Genomic DNA, 23,829 nt, shown 5'->3' with positions numbered 1-23,829 from the left:
TTGCAACAGGTTGGTCATATTATCAAGAGATTGTCATGGCTTATTTTCCTCCATAACTATGATTACATTTAACATTTTTTACAGAATTACAACTACTGAGAATACTGTTATTTGAACACTGAAGGTTATTTTTTTAACTATTATTCTATCACAAACCAATCCAAAATATCAATTGGGGAAACGTTGACTCAAAAAAAAAACAAAAAACAAAAGGGTATAAAACTGGAATTTATAATAAGAAATTAGGACTTTGAGCATTAAACCGGAGTAAAAGAAGGGCACCCCTCTTCACCTTTGAACAAACATACAACAAATTGCACCTTGTACGACCAGTTTCTTCAAAAAATATGCATACATATTTTTTTTAAGATTATACATTCAGTGATGTACCATTTTCACTTATCATACATTAATAGCTAAACATATGTATGGATTAAACGAAAATTTGACCTAGAATTACAACAAATAGGGGATGGTGTAGAAACGAAATGTCACTGTTCCTAACATGTTTCTAATTTTCGTCTTTCGCTTACTTCGAAATAAGTCATTACTACATATCACATTTGATCTCTTAATTAGCTTTATAAATACCAATCATATCAACATTGTAAATTACTTGCATCTCACGTCGTGTTTCAAGGCGTAACGTCATATCAGCAGCGCCAGAGTCCAATGTCAATCCAAAAATTTATTGTTTACAAAAAATACTAAAACCTAAACTATTGAAAAAGGAAGCCAAATCCATCACCAAAGGCCCTATAATGTACAATACTAGGATCACAATCTCTCTGTTTTAGATTTTGAAATTTGTTACACTGCAAATTTTGATAAATAATATAAATAGTATAAATCGATGTCGGACAAGTCTGGCCATTTGGTTGGTGAAAACCCTCGGGACATACGGTCCACCATCAGTGACATCGACCTAGTGGTAAGTAATTATATTGATATTGCAAATTTCGATATAATATGTGATCCCTACAAATTTACAGAATTATACCAACTATGTGCAAAATCAAAGTAATGGTCAAAGTATCATTATCCTTGAAAGTTATTCGTTGCAAATGGATCAATGGCAAAAAAAAACCAAACAAACAAATTTATGGAAAGAATAAGTCATTCGTTGTATATCCCTCAGTTGAAATCATAAAATAAAAAAATAGAGACAAATATCTATGATAATCATCAATTGAATAGTAACAAGGATTTTTTAAGGGGGACAATGCATTAGATACGATCTAGGATCATGAGCAATGTTTAGAATTCAACACAGAACCGATCTGAAGTGACGTGATTTTATGTGTCTCTTATGTATTTTGATAAAGAGTTGACAGATGATCAAGATATTCGTCCATAATGTTGCCAAAATTCGATGATTTATGTATAATTCCAATCAACTTTACTTCCAAATTACGTCAGGCAAGTACTTTTATGAGTACCTCAGTTGATTTGTTAATCTTGTCTATGACGTCCAGACAATTAGCTATCATAGGTACGTCTCACACTTCTTTCTGTTAGAAAAGAGTGATAAAACCGTCAAAAATAATGTAAAGTACTAGTATTTGATAAAAACAATTATAGTTATAGCGTTCTATTTTATGCCTTAGCTGCCTTGGTTTGTAGACACTAACAAGCAGTTGAGAGTTAGTCTTTAAGTTGATACCATGATTCGTTCGTTTTTAACCTGATTGGGCATCCTATGATCAAGTTAGTTGGTGTTTCTAGAACAACTTAACATGCTTACCCTACTAATGCACATATACTCCTAGTTTTTTTTGTTGATTCTGCTTTGCTAATTTATTCTCCAGTATCTGTGTGTATTCGTTAAGTAAATGGTGTCATTTATTGTAATTGTCTGTTTTTGCCCATGGATTATGACTGTCATGTTCTTTTGTTGCAATACTGGTCTTAACTTTTTTCACTGGTGTTAACACTGTTTAGTTCAGATACAAAAGACTTAAATGTGCAACAAACATTTGAAGGAAGAATGAATTCAATATGGTTATATTCAATGTCATGACTTAAACAAAGAGAAAAAAAAACATTAGAAATTCAATGCCAGCTGAAGGTATCAACCAAAACAATATCAACTGAAGGCATCAACCAAAACAATATCAACTGAAGGCATCAACCAAAACAATATCAGCTGAAGGTATCAACCAAAACAATATCAGCTGAAGGCATCAACTAAAACAATATTTACCAACTGAAGGTATCAACTAAAACAATATCAACTGAAGGTATCAACTAAAACAATATCAGCAGAAGGTATCAAATATAAAATAAAATAAAAATTGTTAGAAACAACACCTGAGGCACGTGTTTGGTACTATGCCTAATCGTGTTCTCTCGATTCACTTACTGATATAAATTAATTGTGTTTGTTCGTTGAGAATTGTATGTAGACGTACATAAACACTTTTTCTGTTCGTGCCTGGTCATTTTCTTGTCTGTTGTAATTAGCAAATGAAAGAATCTGATACCCCATTGTCTCTTATATTTACCATATATACCACAATTGAACAAAATTATGACCAGTGGTCCTTTTCACAAAAAATCGTAAGAGTAAAATTAGTCGTAAGTTATGACGTCATAGTAAATAAAAGTATTGTAACGTCATAACTTACGACGAATTTTACACTTACGATTTTTTGTGAAAAGGACCACAGGACTTCACATTGTAGTGTGATAGTTTACTTTGTTTTATTTGTGTTTGTTTGAAATTGTGGACATTAAGTCGATTTTCTTAATAGCGCTCATTGGACAACTGTATGCATCATGTTGTGTTTTTGCCCATGGAGACTCGATTTGTTTTTCCTTTTATCAGATCTAAAATCTTTAAGTTCTAGTGTGGAACCTAATACATCCAGGGCTGCTAATTAAGCTTATTCACTTTCTTTCGTCCTGTTGTGTATTATCTATCTTTTCTAAATGTTTCTTTATTTTCTTTCCTTTCTTTCTTTTTTCAGAGTTGGTATGTTTTTGTTTTGGGATATTTAGTTAAGATATGTTTCTTCTTTGCCCCTCAACTTTATTGATGTAACAGTGATTTTCTTGATGTAAATTTAAGAAATAATTCATAGAGGGGGTAGATTTGTTCTCATTTTAACATGGGTACGGCATTTATATTCGATTACACCGAGCGACACCGAGGTGTTAAATTAGAATATAAATGCCAAACCCATGTTAAAATGAGTACAAATCTACCTCCGGAAGGAATTATTTCTTTTCTGATATGACAAATACGGTATTTTTTGTGAAAAAAAATTTCCCTAGGCGTGCCAAAATAACAGCTGTTCCGTTTAAATTACCCCGTATGGAAGTTGGATTAATTCAGAAATAAACCACATATCTAAGTAAACCATCTGTTGAATAAGTATCAGTATCAGTATCAGTATAGTATATTTCAAGATATAGAACCAAAATTTGACCACAAAATTGTCTTTTGGGAATAAAAAAAAATAAGAACAAAGCTGAAAATAGAGTTCTTATTGGTTTTATTTAAAATTTTTGAATGTAGGCCATGATAAACTATTGGTGATTTTGTTTAGATTGTCATGAAATGCGAGATTTGAATGACATTTTAATTTATTGCCAGATTACCTTGTGTAATGAATATAACAATTACACATTTAACATGCGTGTCCACTTAGTTGTGTCATGTTGTTTGTTTGACCTTTCTTTGCTTTAACTAAAGCAGAAGAAAAAAAAACATAACCACTTAATCTTAGATATATGTACTCGCCTGCTTCCGCTTGCTTTGTCGTTATTTCTTTAAAGTGAGGACCTAAACTTTAATTACAAAAATCGAAATACTGTTTTCTTTTGTGGCTTTAAGATAACAGTGGCAATAATTAATGGGATTTAGAAATCATGTAGTACATGCAATTTTTGAAATTTTAATTGACACTCGATAAAAATCTGGCTTTCCGAAGTTAGTTATTTCAACGGGAAATAATTTACTAAGCGGTAAAATATAAATCTTGTCGCTTTTCAATTTGAAGAATCATGCAAAATTTGAATGTTGTGTATATATTTTTTTAATTTTTACGCATTATTTCACCATGGCATGGTCATCGATTTTTTTTTTTTTTTTTTTTTTTTTTGTTCTTTTAGTTAAAGATATTCACGGTTGTTCTGGCAAAATCAGATTTAACTTCTATCATTGATTTTTTTTCTATAACTAAAAACAGAATTATACATAAAACGCTGGTGAATTGCAATACTCAGAGGTAAAAAATGTGTGGTTTTTCCATCCATAATTCCTTAAATATAAACCAATTTATTCATTTTAAAGGTAGCAATATTTAGTACTCTTTTTACTCTTTTCGTAAGAAAAAGGAAACAAAAACAAAACGAACAAAATTTTCAGCGACACTGCATCCTACTGTCGTCTTGTAATATTTTTCTCATGCAAAAACATTAAACTATATCCTAACAAAAGGAACCATAATGAACTATGAACGGTACTCATTGTTATATGACCGAAATCTGATCTACCGTAAACCAAATAGTTTTTTTTTCATGTAAACTACTAGGTTGAAAACTGAATACTTAAAATGTAGCTCTGTCTACATAATTTCTCAGTTGAGACATCAAGACGCCTCCATTTTTTTTAATTTTTTTTTTGTGTTTTTGCATTTCAGGATTATTGGATCTTGTATAAAAATTAGTGAACAAAACCTTTGCAACCCTTTCTATCATCAGCTGTATGTATCAATGATTAATGCTTTCAATGTGTCTATCATACAGGCTATTCAGCAATCTCATTGACAACGGTTATATTTGCTTTAAAATGGATGTTCAAAGATGAATTAATAGAAATGTCAGTATGTACAGTAGTAGGATAACATTTGATTCGAACTTAATGGTAGTTTTTTGGGTTTTTTTTTTCATTGCCCTGTCTTTAATGGGGAAATATAGGGGTTAATGCCCGAGTCTACGCAGATACAACGTTTCTTATAGCTTTATGGAGGTAATTATGAGTAAGCATTATTTTCATTTCATGCAATTTACCACTGTTAATTCTACAACTAAAAGTAAATCGTCGACTTTTGCGCAAATAATCAAACCTTATAAACGTGAAATATATAAGCCGATTCCAGTTAGTGACACCCGACAACCCAAGAGTAGTGAAAGATTAGATATACACGGAGACGGCACACAGGAATTGTTGTTGTCGCTCGTCAGAATAATGAATAATTGAATGAGTGTTACCCCTTTTTAATAAATTTCAGCATATCATTTGAATGTAAAAAGTGCACTGTATTGTTCTGGCTATGACCCAACCATTCGTCCATTTTATATGACAATTTACATACGCTTAAATTGAGCAGCGACTTTAATTCTAAACTATTAGGTAAAACTCGGTAATATTAGCTTCATGACAAATATAGATTTTCCATGTTATTGCAGATATACGCTGGGCTTTCAATGAAAATAAACGTTCAAGTAACAGTAAAAGCACGCATCTCTCATAGAGTAGTGGTTGGTTGAGCTATCGCTTAATAAAATAATTTTAATTGAAACTTACAATGGGTAACTTGGCTTTGACTGACTAAGATTGATAGAACAACTAATACCCAATTAAAGGTTGAATTATAATCTAAATAATTAGATTTGTACAATTTCAGAGAAATGAATGGGCTTGGTAATTAATTCTATATACGCCAAATCATCCCAATTTTTCACATGATAGTCTTCATTGAAAAAATTATTGAATTAAGTTAAATCTTTGTCAGTCTCCCTCGACTCCTCAGCTCAAACTGCTGACAGAAAATCATTAATAGCATCCACAAAACTGTTACATTCGAGACTTACTTGAGCACTGGTGATATCATAGGGGTAATAAATGGGGTATAAAATTTGGTTTCAATAGTGAATCTGTTGTAGCAACATACTCATCCCAGAAAATATTTTGGACCGAAAGGATGTGGTAAACTGACATAAAATATGTCCATATAAGGAGTCGTAACGCACTTTTGACCAGGATGCATGATTAGAGATGCTAAAGACTATAGAAGTGTGGAAGGTATAAGAAAAAAAAATCGATTTAATCCATTTGTGAATAAAGTGTTGACCGGGCGTAGATAGATGCAACTCTGTGTTAAATCTTAAATTTTTCAATACATTCAAGCATGATGTATTTCAAACTGGTTTTTTTTTTTTTTTTTTTTTTTTTTTTTTTTTTTGCACAGCATTAGTCTCTGACACAGATATTACATGGTGAGATTCGGTATGTCAAAGAAATGAAATTAAAGTTAAATTCTCAACTTCAATTTCGACAAACTCATGGACAAACACATGTGTAGGTTTGGCTAAATAGAAAATAACAATTATCATAAAGTTTTTTTGTGTTAAATAATTCCTTGGGCCTCGGTGTGAGCCAATTTGAAACAGACCCAAAATGAAGAACCCCAACAGTTCTCTTTTACGAAATGAAACATATTTTAATTTTAGGCACGATCTGGCACAAATAGTAAGCAGGGTACAACAATCATAAAATACTGTGCAGTACACGGTCGACCGGAGAAGTCGAACCATGAAAGAATAACTCAGAATAGAACCAAGATTCGAGTGAAAATCAAAAGAATTTATTCCAAGGATAAAGACTACACAAACAGACAGGGAAAACAGATACACACAACAAACATGAAATAACCAAAATAAGACGTACAAAGAAACAAAATTTAAACGAGAAACCCGGACTCCACTAAAAACTTGGAGCATAGACCATGTGCACCGATAAGCGTGCTCTGCATTTTTCCAGAAACACCCGCCGAGTTGCTTACACGTCACGTAAGGGATAAACGAACTATGACCGATGAACAAATCGGCTCTTATGGTGCGGATGGATATTTTACAGGAAATAAGTATAATACATATTAGTATATACGTGTAATTACTGGGTCATTCAATGTAATTGGACAAAATATCATGTTATTACATGCATGTACAAAGGGTGAGAGACCAAATCTTCATTCAACTTTGTCACTTGTTGTTGCATGATAAGCTATTATGATATCTGGAGTTACACAACACCCGTGCCTTGAAGCAAGTGCAAGTTTTTTTGTTTTGTTTTGTTTTTATTTCTTGCAACTAGTTTTGCAAGAACACTTTACAAAATCCTGTCCATTACCAAGGAATTGCAGTCTTGCTGCCCCACGAACGCTCACGTCTTCGTCAGTGTCAACATGTTTTTATCTACGTGTGTTAGTGACAGGTGGGGTAAACTGATTCCTGGAGAATGGTCAATTTAAACGACAAAATAAAGTTGCAAACTGAATCTGGTATTTTCCCTTATTTTAAACACTATTAGGCATAACAATCTTTTTTTTTTAAATATCCACGTCCTCTATCAACACTTGGCATGGGAACAATAAGTGTCACTAACTTGAACCGGACGTAAAAGCTAATTAATCAGTGCAAGCATTCTGTCATCTTGCCTAGCTAAATTGAAACCACTTGCATGTCGTTCCCTTCCGAGTTTCAGTTCGGTGACAAATATCGCAAATTTTTCACTCTGATAAATTTTGAAAGTGTTTCATGTAAAATTCCTGTAAACTACGCCGACTTTTTGTACCGTGCTCGACTACTTACAATTATGCTTCTGGAACAGGGTTATGTTGCTGTAAGATTGAAGTCATCACTACAGAAGTCCTATGGTCACAGTGCTTTAATTGAAGTTAGCCATATAAAATATCAATTTGTCTAAATGTCGTTACTTGATATTTTGGTTTATTTGGAAGAAGTGTCATCGTTCTGTTACCATGGATTTTTATTTCTGTTGTCGATGCCTTTCAGAGCTTACTCAAATGTGCGTTTTCGCTTCTTGAAGACTTTTTGGTGATCTCCGAGGGTGCTTGCTGTTAGTACAAAGGTTATATAACGGGTTATTAACTAACGTTCGAATATTAGCCAAAATATGAACAAAACTGCCGATACAATAAAAACACACAAGTGCGCCAATAAGGGAGTTAATCGTTTAATACGCCATATTGGACTGGTTATAAATGCGTATAGTCCATAAAGGTATAATTGCGTAAGGTTTTCCATATTGGCTGAGTTATTGCCTCTGTCCAATATGGCTAGCCTCGAACTAATACGGAAAACTTAACGCAATAATACTATAGTATTTGTAACGTTTCACTATATCTGTTCCTTTTTTTCTATTTATACAAGGTTGAAGAAACTGCTCGTTTAGGACACCTATTTGGTCATTGTTCCGATCATGTACGGGCCACAACCCTTTAATCCATCAAAACATTCTGTAGCATTGAACCTTTTAGTACTACTTTATTCAAGTTGTTGCCCTGAAACAAGAATTGTGTTAGGTTTCTCCTTTGTTCCTACGTGGTGATGCTAAATACCTCAGGAGTCAACACAAGCCTAACTTGGCCTGTATGGAACGTTTTGACGCGCGTACAGAGCTCCACACACATGCACTTAAATTACAAGATTAAAGTATTTGTTTCAGCACATTTTTGGTTTAGAACAATTTTTACCCCCTTTTTTATAATTAACCACCAATTCCAAAACAGGCAGCAATAACCCTACCTTCCTTTATTGATTTAGAACTGTTTTGTAAAATTTCATCAAGATTCATTAATTAATATCCAAGTTCTTGCACATATACAGTGTTTCTGTAAAGACAGGTATGATGAGAGTGCCATACAATCATATGACCCCAAATTTTTATGAACATATAAAAATCTAAATACCAACAAAATGTAGTTTGATTTAGCATATCAATTAAAGACATAAAATTAAACCCCATAGAAAAGGATTAAGCCATTTGTACAGTTATATTAATTAGTTTTTGGCTCATATTTTCCAAAGGGCTAGGGTCACAACCCACAAAACCAATCTTAACATTAAGTTTTGTAGTATGTAACCTTGTAGTACAGACATGTTAGAGGTCATAAAAATGTTTAATAAACTAGAAACTCAAACAAAAATAATCAGATCAAGCTGTTATGCATTATGTCCTGTAGTTATAAAAAAATATTTCTTTAAATCAAAAGATAATCTCTATGAAGACAAATAGTACATGTAATAGAAAAAGCTGACATCAACTTTTTTGTCAAGGTAAAATAAAAGTGAAACTACAATTTACAAAGTTCTGTAAAATGTTTTATTCTCAATTATGATAATTTTTTTCAGATATCTCATGAACAGACTGTTTAATAGTTACAGACAGACAAACAACAAATGAATCATTTTATTTCACTGGTTTTAATTTGTTCAGAAGAATGTTACTGGAGGAAAAAAGACAACTGTTCAATTGAATGTTAGTGGTACATGTAAATGCTTTCAGAATATGATCACTAATAGCTGTTGTGAATAAAAAATCATGCAATTGCAGTCCTGTCAAATTTTATGATTATCTAATATCATTGCTTAGTTGTGAAAAGTAAAAATGAATACTTTAAATGCATAAAGGTATATTTTCTCAAATTAAACTTGTTTTGAAAGAAATAAAGTTTGCAACTACATGCAACTACATGTAACAGAATCTATTAACAGCAATAACAATCATCTACAATTCCATTCTTCCAGTAGAAAATCTTAAAAAAAATTCAGTACCTGACAAGCTTAAAATCCATATTTTCAGAACAAACAAAATGATTTAGTACTATATTTAGTATGTGGCTTTGAGTCTACAGCTGGAATGACGTAACCTACAACAGACATTGGAATATTCAATAACAACACCACCAGTAAACAAAAATCCTTGTCAAAGCAATACAGCTAGGCTTAAATAACACTGAGAGGGTGGACAATGCACTAACAATGGTTGTCTGAGGATTCATTACGATAAATAATCTTATGATAATCTTGGTCCATTTCACCTGAGTCCTATATGTCCCCCTAATCTCATTTACAAATGGTCCCAATTGAATCCACTAACCCTGTAAACAGGTCGTATTTTAACTGTAATTGACCGAAACATCTTCACATCATGTCCACCCTCACTACACCTTCCAAACTTCCACTATAACAAGAAAGGGTTATAAACAATGTCTAATTGAATTGAATTTGCATGATGATAACCTGAGGTACTTCTACCAAATAACCAATGAACACACCCCTAAAACTCATTAAAATAAGAGACTCCTCCCACATACCCTTATAAGGCAAAAAGGGTGTGGAGTATCACAAGGTGCTGCAAGTCAATTAAATTTATCACAGAATTGCAGTTTTACAAAATCTTATGACTGTATCACATACACATACACACACATCTAGTATAGTACTACTCACTTCAAAAGTTTGGCCTAGAGTAATTCATAAAATTCTCTCGATTATACCATTCAGACTGGGCATTATATACAATATATTAAAAATGTTGACATGAAATGCACCCATTCACCTTTACCCATTCACACACAATGATCTTGCAGTCACCAGATATGGAGAAATTGGATTCCCACCGTTACGACAAAAAATTAATGGTCCACAATTGTTAAAACTAAGGTCATTTAGTCTCAAGTTGAAGAGCTTTCTGAAGAAGTTGAAAGAAAGTCATCTGTTCTTTTATGGCTTTCCAAAGCCTTGATCATGGACATGTCATGTGGTAGTTCAGATTTTCGCCGCAATAGGGGCTTCTCCGTCTTTGTTTTCTTCTTAGTCAACTGAAAAATAAAAAAGGCTAGAATTTATATATCTTCAAAAGAATAATCACAAAATCATTAAATAGACATACATTATAGTAGTAAACAAAGAAAGTTATTTACATTTTGATTTTTTACAACTAATTTCCCTGTTCATCTTGATAAATCTGACCGATCATTATACATAAGCCAATCAATATATTTAGTTCTTTGGAAACACACTGTAGACTGAAATGGAACCAACAAGACAATACTATTTTCAGTCCCTACAATAAATTTATTACAGATTTGAAACTTTCATAATGTTGTCTTTCTGTGAGTCTTTGTAAGAATCTGGCAAAACTAGAAACGTCAAAAAATCGTCCATTTAACAAGAAATTTCAATTTTGTGAAACATTTAACAAAAAAGGATATTAATTGTAAGGTCTTTTACTCTTGACTTCTGATGGTACAAATGTAACAATTACAATATCAGAAGAACAGGCAGTTTTATGACCACTTGTCATCCACAGCCTAATACTTACAAAGACTGGCATTTAAAACCTTCAAATGTTTGATATGCAGTTCCATGCAAGAAAAAAAACACAATCTAACAATGCAAACTCAGAAATTTTATGCAATTTAAACTATCTTATGAGAAAATGAAGTCAGAAAGATGTAAAAGAGAAAAAAATAGCTCCTGATAAAAATCTAAAATATGATGTTTTGTCTTTCCTATTACAACTTAATTGCAATATTTTAAAAAATAAAAATAAAAAATATTTCTGAGTTTACAATACAGCTGTATTCCAAAACTGCTGAATAAATATAAAGTATATAGAACTGCAAATAACTGTTAACAGCAAAACATAAACAGGTGATACACATTAGTGTAGATAATGCATGAGGTACATATGGAGTAATAGAAGATAATATAAATTTGCTCCATGTGGCACAGCTTGATATGACCACAAATGCAAAGAGTGAACAAGATTCCTATCATTTGTTGTGTTGTCAAAACTAAAGCCCTGGAGAAGCCACACTAACTACAATCAGTTGTAGGTCTAAATTAAAAAAAAAACACCAATTTTGACAGAAAAGGCCAATAAATCCTATTAAAAAAGTCTACATACAACATTGCTCATGTTGAAAGTTGTACCTTTTGCAAGTCTTTATAATTAAGTGAATAGCATTTAAATGCAATCACTTTCTCATACTGTTTGCTGTTTTTTTTTTGTTTGAGCAATTAAATCATGAACCAATAATTTTTAAATTTGTCAATTTGACAACTTTCAACTTGATGCTTATTCCTAATCAAATTGTTCACACAAAAAGTTTTAATGGAAATTCCTTAAAATATGTCCATCTTCATAAAGGTGTCTAACACTGAGTTAAGATAAATGATTAAAGAGATTCTGATAACTATGTTGGTCAGCAAGATTAACTAGAAAAACTGTGAGCAAGCTCACAAAGAGAATACCCCCTGGACTCAAATGTTAAACCTTTTATATGAATTTATCTCCCTTTGATGTCATCCAACAGTAATTATATTCCTTCATATGAACAATTACATATGATACCCAACCTTCTTATAAAATAACATTAAAATCCTTTGAGCAGTTTAGGCGGAGTTCCACTTGCAAGTTTGTAATGTAAAACCCTTAATTTAGATTATCTCCCTTTGGAGTCTGTCCACAATATTTATATTCCTTCATGTACATCTACATATGATACTCAATCTTCTTATAAATATTTTCTCAAAATCCCTTGAGTGGTTTAGAAGGAGTCGAACTTACAAGGACTGTGGATGGGCAGTCAGACAGACAGAAAGACAGATCCCATATATAAGTTTGCGGGGTATAAAAATGACTATGTTCATAGCCATATAAAAATGAAGACAATATTCATATATTACTCTTGAACTTTGCTCCCGAAGGAAGGGGGTATAAAGATGAATGCAACACTGAAATTTTAAGCCTAATTACCAATTGCTTTCAACTTTGGCTATATATAAAACATTTTTTTAGCTAACAGAAACCAAAAACATTATAAAACAGAATAGCAAATTATCATTTCAATTAGTTTCATAAAGATGAATTTGATGAAATTGTCATCAAAAGGAAATTTGTTACCAAGCATAGCTATCTGAAGTAAGTACTTCAGCTCTTGACATAACATAGTTTACTTCTTATATCAGTAAAATTAACCAATTTAGTCCATGTATAACACACCACTGATGTGTTTGCCTTTTAAACAGCAAAGGCAATAGTGGTCATAAATACTAATGTAGCTCTCATTTTCCTCTGTCGTTCAACACAAAAACTGCTGCTGTCCCTTCTTCAATATTTTCATTGTAAGAGTGACACAAAAACAGAAAATGAAAATTCATGCAAACAGTAAAAAGTAATCAACTTATACCCTAATACATACTTTGGAACCCTGTCCAAATAAACATAGGAAAAAAAACTTCTAATTCCATGTTTCAGTTCACATTATATACATACAAGTACAGCTAAAAACAAAAAACAAATAACCAAAAAGAAACCACATGCTAAGACTAGAACTGGGAGTGACACCCTTAATTTGGGTTTACTCCCTTTGTAAGTATTTAACACTGTTTTCTTGCTTTATGAACATCTACACAATTATGATGCTTAAACTACCTTCAATATTATTTAATCACTTGGAATGATTTATGAAAAGTATGAGGAGTTGGGCTTAAATTTCATGGATACATGAAAAGACCTAAATAAGTACCCTTAAAAGATACATGAATAAAAAACACACCAGGTGGTTTCTGTACATCACCAAAACTTTGTTTGTGGGGCTGTATAATAGTTTGACACCCTTACACAAATTAATAAGATCAGACCTGACACATGCGGCTGGGACTAAGACAATGTTATTTAGAGTACTTTTTTTTATTGCAACACAGCAGAACCTTCTCTTCACAGTTACATACATGTACCTCATAGTGTATAACAACATGGAAAGTCTGTAAAACGGAAGTTTGATGCATAAAACAAACCAATTTATTTTAAAAATTCAAAGTTTGGTATCTATGAAACAGTATTGAACTGATTGATGCAGTGTATAATATCAACCCATTTTCAGGCTTTGCAAGCTAAGCCAAAGCTTAAGCCTTTCTATACTCTTATCAACATAAGTAGAACCCCTGTCTACATTACTACTGATGCATGTATAATAAATAATTATAAGTTTAATTTATTTATAATAAAAAAGTGCTATAATCTATAAGAACTTGAAAAGATATAATTCATGTTCAAAAACATATCATATCATTATCATCTTATTGTCTTAACCAACCAATCCCTTCCAATGCATTCAAATGATTTTATTTGAGTAACCTAGGTTTATTTAGAAACTATAATTGACAACTTCTGAAATAAATGTATTAAAAAAATGACTGTTCCAACTGGAACTTAGTGTCCTACTTGAACAAACTTTCGCTTTAAGTTAATCCTGGAAACTGGGTCAGTTTAAAAAAATAGCTAAAACAATTAGAATGAATCATAACATACTTAAAAATCTAGAAGACATACTGAAAAATCAAAGTACCCCTGTAAATAGTCTTGAACACACCCTACTACCAACTTGTATCATTATTTTAAAAACCAGACGGATATGATATATCATCGTCTTGGAGGTGGCACCTTGTTAGGTAAGAAGCAATTTTTATTATTTTATTCATACTTTTTGAATGAATCAAACATTGTATGTGTTGCCGATATAGAGCACTATATGTATGACACAAAAAAAAAACAAAAAAACATAACATTCACAGCTTTCAAAACATACTTTTGCATGTATGATATGTTCATTTACTTTATAATGTATATAAAATCATATTCTGCTTTAATTTCTGTAAAATAGCACCACAAATTAAATAAATTAATGCATCACCTGTCAATACATTATTTGATGCAAATAGCAAAATGTTGAGGGATATCAATGAAACTACCTTTGATTTTAAGGTACCCATTGATTCACACTTCGATTGATACGATCAAATGCAGGAATGATACATTCTAAAGCATATATTTCTTTGGATGTTGAAAGGTTTTTTTTATCTAATATATATATATATATACACTGTATATCCAGATTGGCAGGACTAAAATTTCTGACAGATCAGGATTTACATCAAAGATGATTTGTTACAATCCAAAAAAATTCATTTTGATTCGAAAATTGAAATTGTACCTTATAAAGTTATACACGACATTTGCTTTATCCACATCTATTGCTGTTTAAGGAAAGACTTTACCTTCAAATGGGAGGATGCTTCTATTCAGATAATTTTTCATAAGCTATGTACAAAATTTTAATCATATTTCATACTATATTACTCTAAACTATCCAAGGATCTGGGTAGATAATAAGTTCATGGTGGTATAGTCCTGTTTCAAAATTTCCCTAGCGAACTTCAATATAAAAATCATACCAAATACAAATACCCCAGTTTAATAGAGCTAAACCTATATGATGCATGATGCAATATATTTCCAACTACCCCATCCCACACTTTGAAGGCAAATCGTATATACAATATAAAACATTTATATTATCTGTTCTAACCTGGTGATTAAGATTTGAGATGACTGTTATTCATTATAAAGTGATTAGAGAGAATCAGAAGAGATAATTGTGCTTCAATTTTGTCCGGATCATATCTTCAGCCAGAACTTGCCCATATATTCGCTTTTTTGAATGACGGGTTCAAATGTGTCATGACAATAGACTGGCAACCCTAAACTGAGGGTTAATTCATCTGATATTACTAAGCATTTTGCAATTTTTTTGTTATATATGGCATCGCATGTGCTGAATTTTTAAAGAGTAATCAAGGGAACCAAAGTTATAATGGTAATCAAAAGAATGTAATCCAGAGACAAAGACCATACATGGAAAACAGACATACACAACAAAGAACATAAAGTAACTAAAATCATACATACAAAGTAACAAAAGTAAATGAGCAACTCGGACTCCACTAAAAACTGGGAGCATGGTTTATGGTTCTACTTATAGAAGTAAAAGATAAAATGATTCTACACATTTGTAACAGTGAACACATGTATTTTTTTGTGCAGAACTTAGTTTGGAAGCAATAAATGATACATACTTTGTTTGTTTTTGGTGTCATACATATAGTGCTCTATATCGGCAACACATACAATGTTTTGATTCATTCAAAAAGTATGAATAAAATAATAAAAATTGCTTCTTACCGGACATGTGGTGTCACCTCCAAGACGACGATATATCATATCCGTTGGGTTTTAAAAAAAAATGATACAAGTCAGTAACATGGTGCGTTGAAGATTAACCTTACTTAAACAAAAGCTTTGTAACCGCACAGCAATGACTTAAAACATGAAGTATCAGGGGTCGTGCTAGGTATGTCACCACTCATACAGTAAGTTGTCAGCAAACAAAATCATAATGTATGCCCCATTTGTATTAAACCATACAACCAAATTTGAAATCAATCCATTCATTGGGAGCCGAGATTTTTGTGATGAAATTCAGATGGACAGACAAGGTGATTCCAAAATATCACACACTCCTTGAGAGTGGGTGTATAAATATACTTCACACATCACTCACTGGCTTGGCAACAAATAGTAAAGTGACAGCTTAGCTTCAGCACAAGCCACAGAAAACTGGCTTTAAATGGAAAATATTCAGTTATGTGAGTATTTAAAGCCTTACGTGGCTAACTGTGAACACAAGTGTTATGAAATAAAGGGTAGTTGTTAAAAAAAAAGAATATATGGATAGCTGTGACAATAAATAAACATTGCTTTGGGCTCACCTCTTCTTGTCTATAAATCTATATAGAATAAAAAGAAAAGTGTACTATCTCCAATACTAGAGTTCATTTCCTGGAACATACACTTACATTCATTTCAAAATAAAAATAGTGAAACTAATGTAACTTGAAAATTGAGTTTTAATCTTTTCAATCAACATTTCAGCAAGCAACTTAACCAGTGCAAGTCTTCCACCAATAACAACTCAAAATTATTTTCAAATTTACACAAGTTTCACTAACATTTCATGTACGTGAAGAAGCTGCTCAGGGGAAACCCAAAATAATTCATTTCGAACTTTTTACATCCATATAAAGTATAAATTAATTTTATTTACCTTCCATTTTCAATAATTGATACTATTTGTGTTCTGACAGTGAATTTTCTACCCTTAACATCATTATGTTTTCTATAATGCTATTGGAAACCTAAGTTGTAAACATATGAATCTAGATGGAAGGAATCAGCATATTTTTCTTTGTTTAAATGTAATATTCCTGACCCCATCAAATACACTTTGATATAGTCAAGAAAATGTGTAAAAATACAGAAAAAGTGAAGGAAAAATTCCAAATCCATGAAAACATGCATCTGTCAAACCATATATCTTGGAATCTGGTGTGCCTATCACTACAATACTACTCGCTAACAACAATTCTTACCGTAATCTGTCAGGGATGGAATAAAATATAAATATTTCTCATTAATATCATCATATTTATTATCAACAACTCCATGATAGAATCTTAAAGGATAATTCATCAAATAATGAGAAGTTTCTATAATGATACCAACTTTATGATATACTTTCAACAACTGAATTAGCAAAGAACAACAAAAAAAACTATTTATAGTAGCCAGCAATTAACAAAATATGTCCAGTTCTTTCCAATTCAATAAATGATCCTGTAGATTTTGACATGGAATTGCTAAGATTGATATACAAGCAAAAAAAAATAAACTTAAATGAGAGTTCAAATCATTGTACTTTGGTTTCATTTATTTTCAATGGTATCAATTTTCATGGTTAGAAAACAATATTTCAATGGATACTTCGGGTCAATAAAATAAATAAAAAAATTTCAAAAAAAAACTGACACAATTCTCTGCATATTCAGCAAATTATCATTGAAGCAATGCCACTTTTGCTCAAAATTTTTAAACGAAAATTTTCTATGCACTTCCAAACTGGCATTGGTGCATTAAGTTATTTTAATTACTAATGAAATATATTTGATACATCTGTCAGGGAATCAAGACTCTTGTTTTCATTTTCCAGATTACGAGGTAAAAGTTCTGGTAAGTCTTAATATTTGGGAATGAAAACTTGAGGCTATTGCTAGTTGTATGATAAATTGGAAGAGGTAAAGCAACAAATTTACTGAGCATGCATCACTTTTACAACAACTGCTATCAGTGGAAAGACGAGACAAGCCATGAATACTGTATGTCACTCTTATGATTTACTTTTGGTTAACCAACATTACATAAACCAGGTAGCCCAAAGGCCATATGGGGCTATAAAACAATAGATATTCGGCTTAGTTAAACAATAAAGATTGACAGGATGTTAATCGCTCCAATTTGCTTCTTCCCTGTGTTACGTGACCAATACAGAGATTAAACTGAGTAAACATTCATTCGCAGAATAATTGTTCATTGGATTTTTATTTCATGGTTCATCTCTACCCAAGAAAATAAGTACACAAAGAATAAAAATGAAACCACAGTATATAACAATCAAATGAAAAAATAATAATTATCAGGTCCAAAACTAGATTTAAAAGACCAATTCATGGCCATTTTCAAATTTAACCAATAAAAAACTTTTACTCCATTCAAAACTTCAGTTCAACATCTATAGATTAAAAAGTACCTTCTCATTTATAGAAGTCCTTAAAACATAAATTAATGGAAACTTTACAGTAAATCTGAAAGTTGCCATGAAATGGTCCTACAACCATTAATCTGACAAGTTTTTGTCAAACAAGGAATGTACATGTAAATACTGACCTCATTGGCTTCTTTTTCTAACTCTTTCATGTTAATCACTGCGTCTTCATCTGTGGCAATACTGTTAGGTGTCCCAGGATTGCCTCCATTTTCATTCACTCGGCTTGCATATTCTTTAAACTAAAAACAAGCAGAATATTGACAGCCCTTTAAGGTTTCTGCCTAGACATTTGTTCATCAATTTGTAATATAGTTCAAGAAATTCCAGTTAAACACTTAAATAGCACTCCAGCTAAGAATCATGCAAAATGTGATTCATGGGAAAAAAGCCTACATATTTTTATTTTTGATATTTTGTTTGAAATGTCCTAGTAAACAGAAAATAACATGTGGTTTTTCATATAACCCGTGCTCTTAGGAGATAAAAATTATATAGAATGTAGATTTCAAAATTAAGGGAGTTAACTCGGTAAATGACGCTCAAATACAACAGAATCTACTGGATTTTCAAAGTTGATTATCTCCTAAGAGCAGGCAGATTTGAATGAATAATTACACATTTCATAGTGTAGATCCATAAAACAACTTAATTACAAAAATAAAAATATGTAGCCTTTTTTGGGGTGTATCTCATTTTTCAGATTTTGCATGATTCTTACAGACAGCTACTTAATACCATCAACAAAAAATTCAACTCCTGACTTATTTTTTCTTTATAGCTGACATGGACAAGTTATGCCTACACCAGTCCAGTGTGGTCAAATTGTACTATTTTAAGTTTGAAACAGCTATCAAAATAGGACCAAAAATAAGCATGAAACGGACTTGATATATTCTCTTTCAGTTTTTTTTTTCTTTCACTCATTTTTTTTTTCATATGTATATCTACTTCAAGTAGATCAGTTATTGAAAAATAAAATTAATAGATGTACATTATGAAATAAATTTGACTATAACTTGAACATGCATTAAGCATGGAAGGTGTTAGAATTTAATGATCATAATATTGTCTTATAAAATTCATTGATCGCAGTAATATGTCCTATGGCAGTTATTTAATGCTTATTCTGACAAGAACCTTCAATCAACCAAACAGACCCTGCTTTGTACTAGTCATAAATGTTGCGTCAGATTTTAATGTGCTTGCTACCAGAAGCAAAGCCTGGCAGGTAGGCATGTGACCACACTTGGAAACATTATTCTAACCCCAGACAAACTATATATTACTCCATACATTCATATAATTTTAGGCTATGCCTATGATGAACAGATCTCGATGAGTGCCCTAAAACTACCTTTAAGCTGTACACATTATGTTTGGGTTACCTTTCTGACTGATTGAAGTGTTTGCTGTGAATTAACAGTTTGAACATACATTTAAATACTGTGAAAGTACTATTGTCTGTGGGGTACCAATTTTATTGGTTTTCGTGGTTGGGCTAAAATTTGTGTTTCTTCCCTAATCCACGAAAATTTGTATCCATGAATTAAAGTACTTTCACAGTAAATAAATAAATATAAAATTGTATTTGTCAACATATTAAAAGACAAAACAGCACCTTCGAACATGCATAATTGTCTACTTATGTGTTGACAAATATCATCACTTCCGTCAGAATATTTTTTTCAGCCATTTACATACTACATATCTATAGGATATTGCTAACACTTAGTTCATATTAACCAAGTTCTTAGTGGAGAAACAGTGACTACAAAGGTTTAAGCCTATGGTGTGACTGAGCCATAGGATCAAACCTGAGACCTCCTATACTTGAAACAAGCACACTACAAGGAGACCACCAAAGCAGTTAACAAAATTGTGAAAATGTATTCTTACTGTACATTTTTTTAGCATAAGGAAGAATCTCACAATTTGATTGTCTTGCTTCTTTGGCAAATTATTCCATTAAAAGCAGAAAAAGATTTGTTGACCCTATCATCCTAATGTCCTATCCCATTTTTCATTTCATGTTCATCGTCTGAATATAGCTGAAATATTGCTGCTCGGACGTTAAACCCCAACAAACAAATTTAATGCTTACCCAATTTTTCAGCTCAGCTAATAACAAATAGAACCTACTACATGTACTTGTATTTTTATATCATACCTGTGGATTTCCAAGTGCCAAGTTCTTTACCCTAGTCCAAGCATCATCCCGCAACTTTAACCTCTCTTTTTCTCTGAAATTATCAATCATGCAAATTTGAATACAAGTAAACCCATAAATAACTGGACCTACATCAGGTCACATATTTGTCAGCACATATGTATCTTCAATGTGTATATTAACACTAAGTGAGGTGAAAAACAACTATGTAAGCTACATAAATTAAAAAAAAATATAGTTATGAACTAATGATAGCATATACTGCTCTAAATGGTTTAACATGTTTAAAATGTAGGAAAAATTAATAAAATTTCTACATAATATGAGGTGTACATCCTCAATATGTTTATTGACAGAGTGCAAAATTTGAATATTTGTTTGATACTCATAGAGTTAGAGATTACACTTAGTAGGTACCGTCTACAATACAAAGTTAATGAAATGCTGGAGTTCAACATGCTAAAAATATAGAATTTTTTAAAATTGAATTTCTTCATAATAGGACGCACTTATCTTCAACATGTATATAAACACTGTGCAAAGATTGAAAATTTAATATTGGTTAATTATTTTTTGAGTTCCAGAATACATCAAGTATGTATTCCCTATAGGTGATGGACAAATAAAGTGGAATGGCTATTAGACCTGCATTCACTGTTGGTGACATAAATGAAAATCACACTAGTTTAAGGAATTGGAACACAATAATAGTCTGCATAAGTTGTCAGTGTTTTAGTAAACATGCCTTCAATTACACAGTAATTAATTCTTCAATTCTTAACAACAAAGTCAAAATGCACTTAGTTTGAAAATATTTAATAAGCAAATAATAAGTACAACGTATTAATTACTTCAATATTTGTTAATGACTAGGATCTGGTAACAAGCTTAGGTGAGTTTTTTTTAAAACCATCTCCTAAAATGTACTTTAACTAACAGAACACAAATGCCTTGAAGCTAAACCTTCACTGGGCCAGAAGTCATTTTACAACAAAACATCATTTTTAGTTTAAGGATATATCCTTCTGTAACTGTGCTTACTTTTGTCTTTCAGCCTTGTATTGCTGTGTACAGTCTTCAAATAACTTCTGGTTCATCTCCATAAATAATTTTAATGCATTGTAAATCAACCCATGGATTGTTCTGAAACAAAGCAAAAAGAAATGTTATAAATATCATCCTACCCAGTGCATCTAATGCAATTATGTTTTATTTAACATGGATCCTTTATCTCAAAATACATGTGGATTCTACATTTCAAGCTTATCTATAAACAAAGTTTAACAAATGATTGAACAAAAATTGAAAAATAACTTAATCCAAAAAGTAAACAAAAGTTTTAAAGTTTCCGTAAAAGCATATGTTATCTTTGGTACTGTTAAAATCAATAAATGTGCACAGAAAACAAACTCATGTCACTTGAAATATCCTAACTTGATTGTCTAGTATTTGTTTCTATCAAATCTCCCTTCAAAGGCAATAGAGATTTTAGTAATAACAAATGCTAATGTTAACAAAATTTCTAGAAAAATACATTCATGACAACAACTAGTCACAATGTATGCATGCTTTCATATCTTTGTCATTGAATTAGTATTTTGTAGAATCAGTTTGGACTAATAGAGGATCAATAGAACAGTAGAAATTAAAAAAAATCAAAGGCTAAAGATCCAACACAGTTAAATCCTGATTTGGAATCTGCCAGAAAACAAGGTGTTCTCAAAAGCCTGAATGACTCATCTGGTTTAAATAGCTTTAAAAAGTTGCAAAATCAACAAATAGTCTAATACCTTTGACCAAATTTGCACAGATGATATTTGTCACGATACTGTACATTTAATATTAATCATCATTCTACTTATGTTAACTGAATAACATGCTTAAAGTGCAAAAAACTCATTAAAAATGCAATCAACACTTTTCCCAAATTTGCACCAAGCATAGATCTGAACATACATTTACATAAATTATCAATCTGCTACTACTTTGTTAAGGACAGGCAAAAACAGGGAAAATGGTCAAAATGACACTTTCTGTGACTAAAATTCCAAGATGGGTTAACAGATTTTTTAAAATTTGCACAAAAAATAGATATCAAAATACTGAACATTTTATCAAATTACAATAATCATCAATCTGCTTTCATTTTCTAAATAATAGGCAAAACCTGCCAAAAAAAGGGAAAATTAGCAAAAAAGGGCAATAAAACCATAATTAGTGATTTGATTATCTTGAAATTTTCATATAAGATCTCCTCGAGCCAAAGCGCTTAAAATGTCTAATATTTCTTCTATCTGTTATGGTTTTTGAGATTAAAAAAAATATGTGGTGACACCTTTATATTCTATTTATAGTAACAGTGGCCATGTTTTTGGGTGAGGACCGTCACAGATAGATAGTTGGGAGTAGACATGCCAAGGATGTATTGTCACCAAGTTTTATCAAATTCTGTTCAGTGGTTTCAGAGGAGATAATAATTAAAGGAAGCTAACAAAAAAATCGAAGTTCGAGAAAGCCAAGGTTATTTACGTTGATTATATATGTTCAAGAAATCAATGGTGTTCAAGCCATCCGAGTTCGAGCGAGTGAAGTTCAACTGTCATCTATTAAAGTACTTACTGGCTAAAATAGAGAAGGAAATTACTCTTTCCTGTTACTTCTGGGGTCTAGGCATAATTAATGGAGTGAAAATAGATACATAATATCACTTTGTACATATTTGCTTCCAATGTGTGATCTTCTTTAAGTATGATGTTACCAGTGGAAATCAATACAAAAACACTGCATTTAGAGTACAAACAGCAATCATGAAAGACACAAGAGCAAAGAGAAGACTCTTCAAGCATTGATTACATTATTTCTACCATATCTTACTTGTTCCAATGTTCCTTGCTCTTATACAAAGCTGGGAACACAATGGGTAGAATTGAAGAAGCATTGTCACTGATCAAACTAAGGATGTATTCGTTATTCCAAAAGTATAGCGCTCGTTCAGCCACCTAACATTAAACAAAACAATAAATAAGCTATCAACAAGCAGCCAACATCAATCATTCAATCAAGCAGTGTTACCATGGACTCGTAGATTCTGTGATCAACTCTGACTTTGAACAATTTGTAACTTTTTTCCACTTTTAAACATAAACTGAAGAATTTTTGTAAAAGAATAAAATTGAGATGAGAATTATCATATCATACCGTAAACATCATTGAAGTCTTTGGTGACCACAAAATTTAAAAATCCACTCACACGTCAAGTAAATATATAGAAATATAGTAAAGCTACATGATAAAGTAAAAGATGCAAATTAGTAAATTCAAGATCAAAATTTCATTACA

The 23,829-nt window shown here is 31.6% G+C and overlaps 1 protein-coding gene across 13 annotated transcripts in view; it reads right to left on the bottom strand.

Annotated features, from left to right (window-relative positions):
• Positions 1-9,110: 9,110 nt before the first annotated feature.
• Positions 9,111-23,829, bottom strand: part of LOC148624955 (serine/threonine-protein phosphatase 2A 56 kDa regulatory subunit delta isoform-like) — a 29,562-nt gene continuing 14,843 nt past the window's right edge. For 5 of the 13 annotated variants that reach the window (XM_088568110.1, XM_088568105.1, XM_088568108.1 and 2 more), the window contains 6 exons: positions 23,365-23,489; positions 21,532-21,633; positions 20,491-20,563; positions 18,443-18,562; positions 16,432-16,449; positions 9,111-10,634 (listed from right to left, as the gene is read on the bottom strand). In XM_088568110.1, coding sequence (XP_088424236.1) covers positions 10,488-10,634; positions 16,432-16,449; positions 18,443-18,562; positions 20,491-20,563; positions 21,532-21,633; positions 23,365-23,489 — 585 coding nt within the window. In that variant the 3' untranslated portion in view covers positions 9,111-10,487. The remainder of the gene's footprint in view (positions 10,635-16,431; positions 16,450-18,442; positions 18,563-20,490; positions 20,564-21,531; positions 21,634-23,364; positions 23,490-23,829) is intronic. The other 8 variants (XM_088568106.1, XM_088568111.1, XM_088568113.1 and 5 more) reach the window with 3 other exon arrangements.

The sequence above is a fragment of the Perna viridis genome, chromosome 2 (assembly GCF_037379345.1).
Source record: "Perna viridis isolate PV_CMFRI_1.1 ecotype Kerala chromosome 2, ASM3737934v1, whole genome shotgun sequence".
NCBI lineage: Eukaryota > Metazoa > Mollusca > Bivalvia > Mytilida > Mytilidae > Perna > Perna viridis.
The sequence above is the reverse complement of the archived record's forward strand: the minus strand, read 5'-3'. Positions and strand labels throughout refer to the sequence as shown.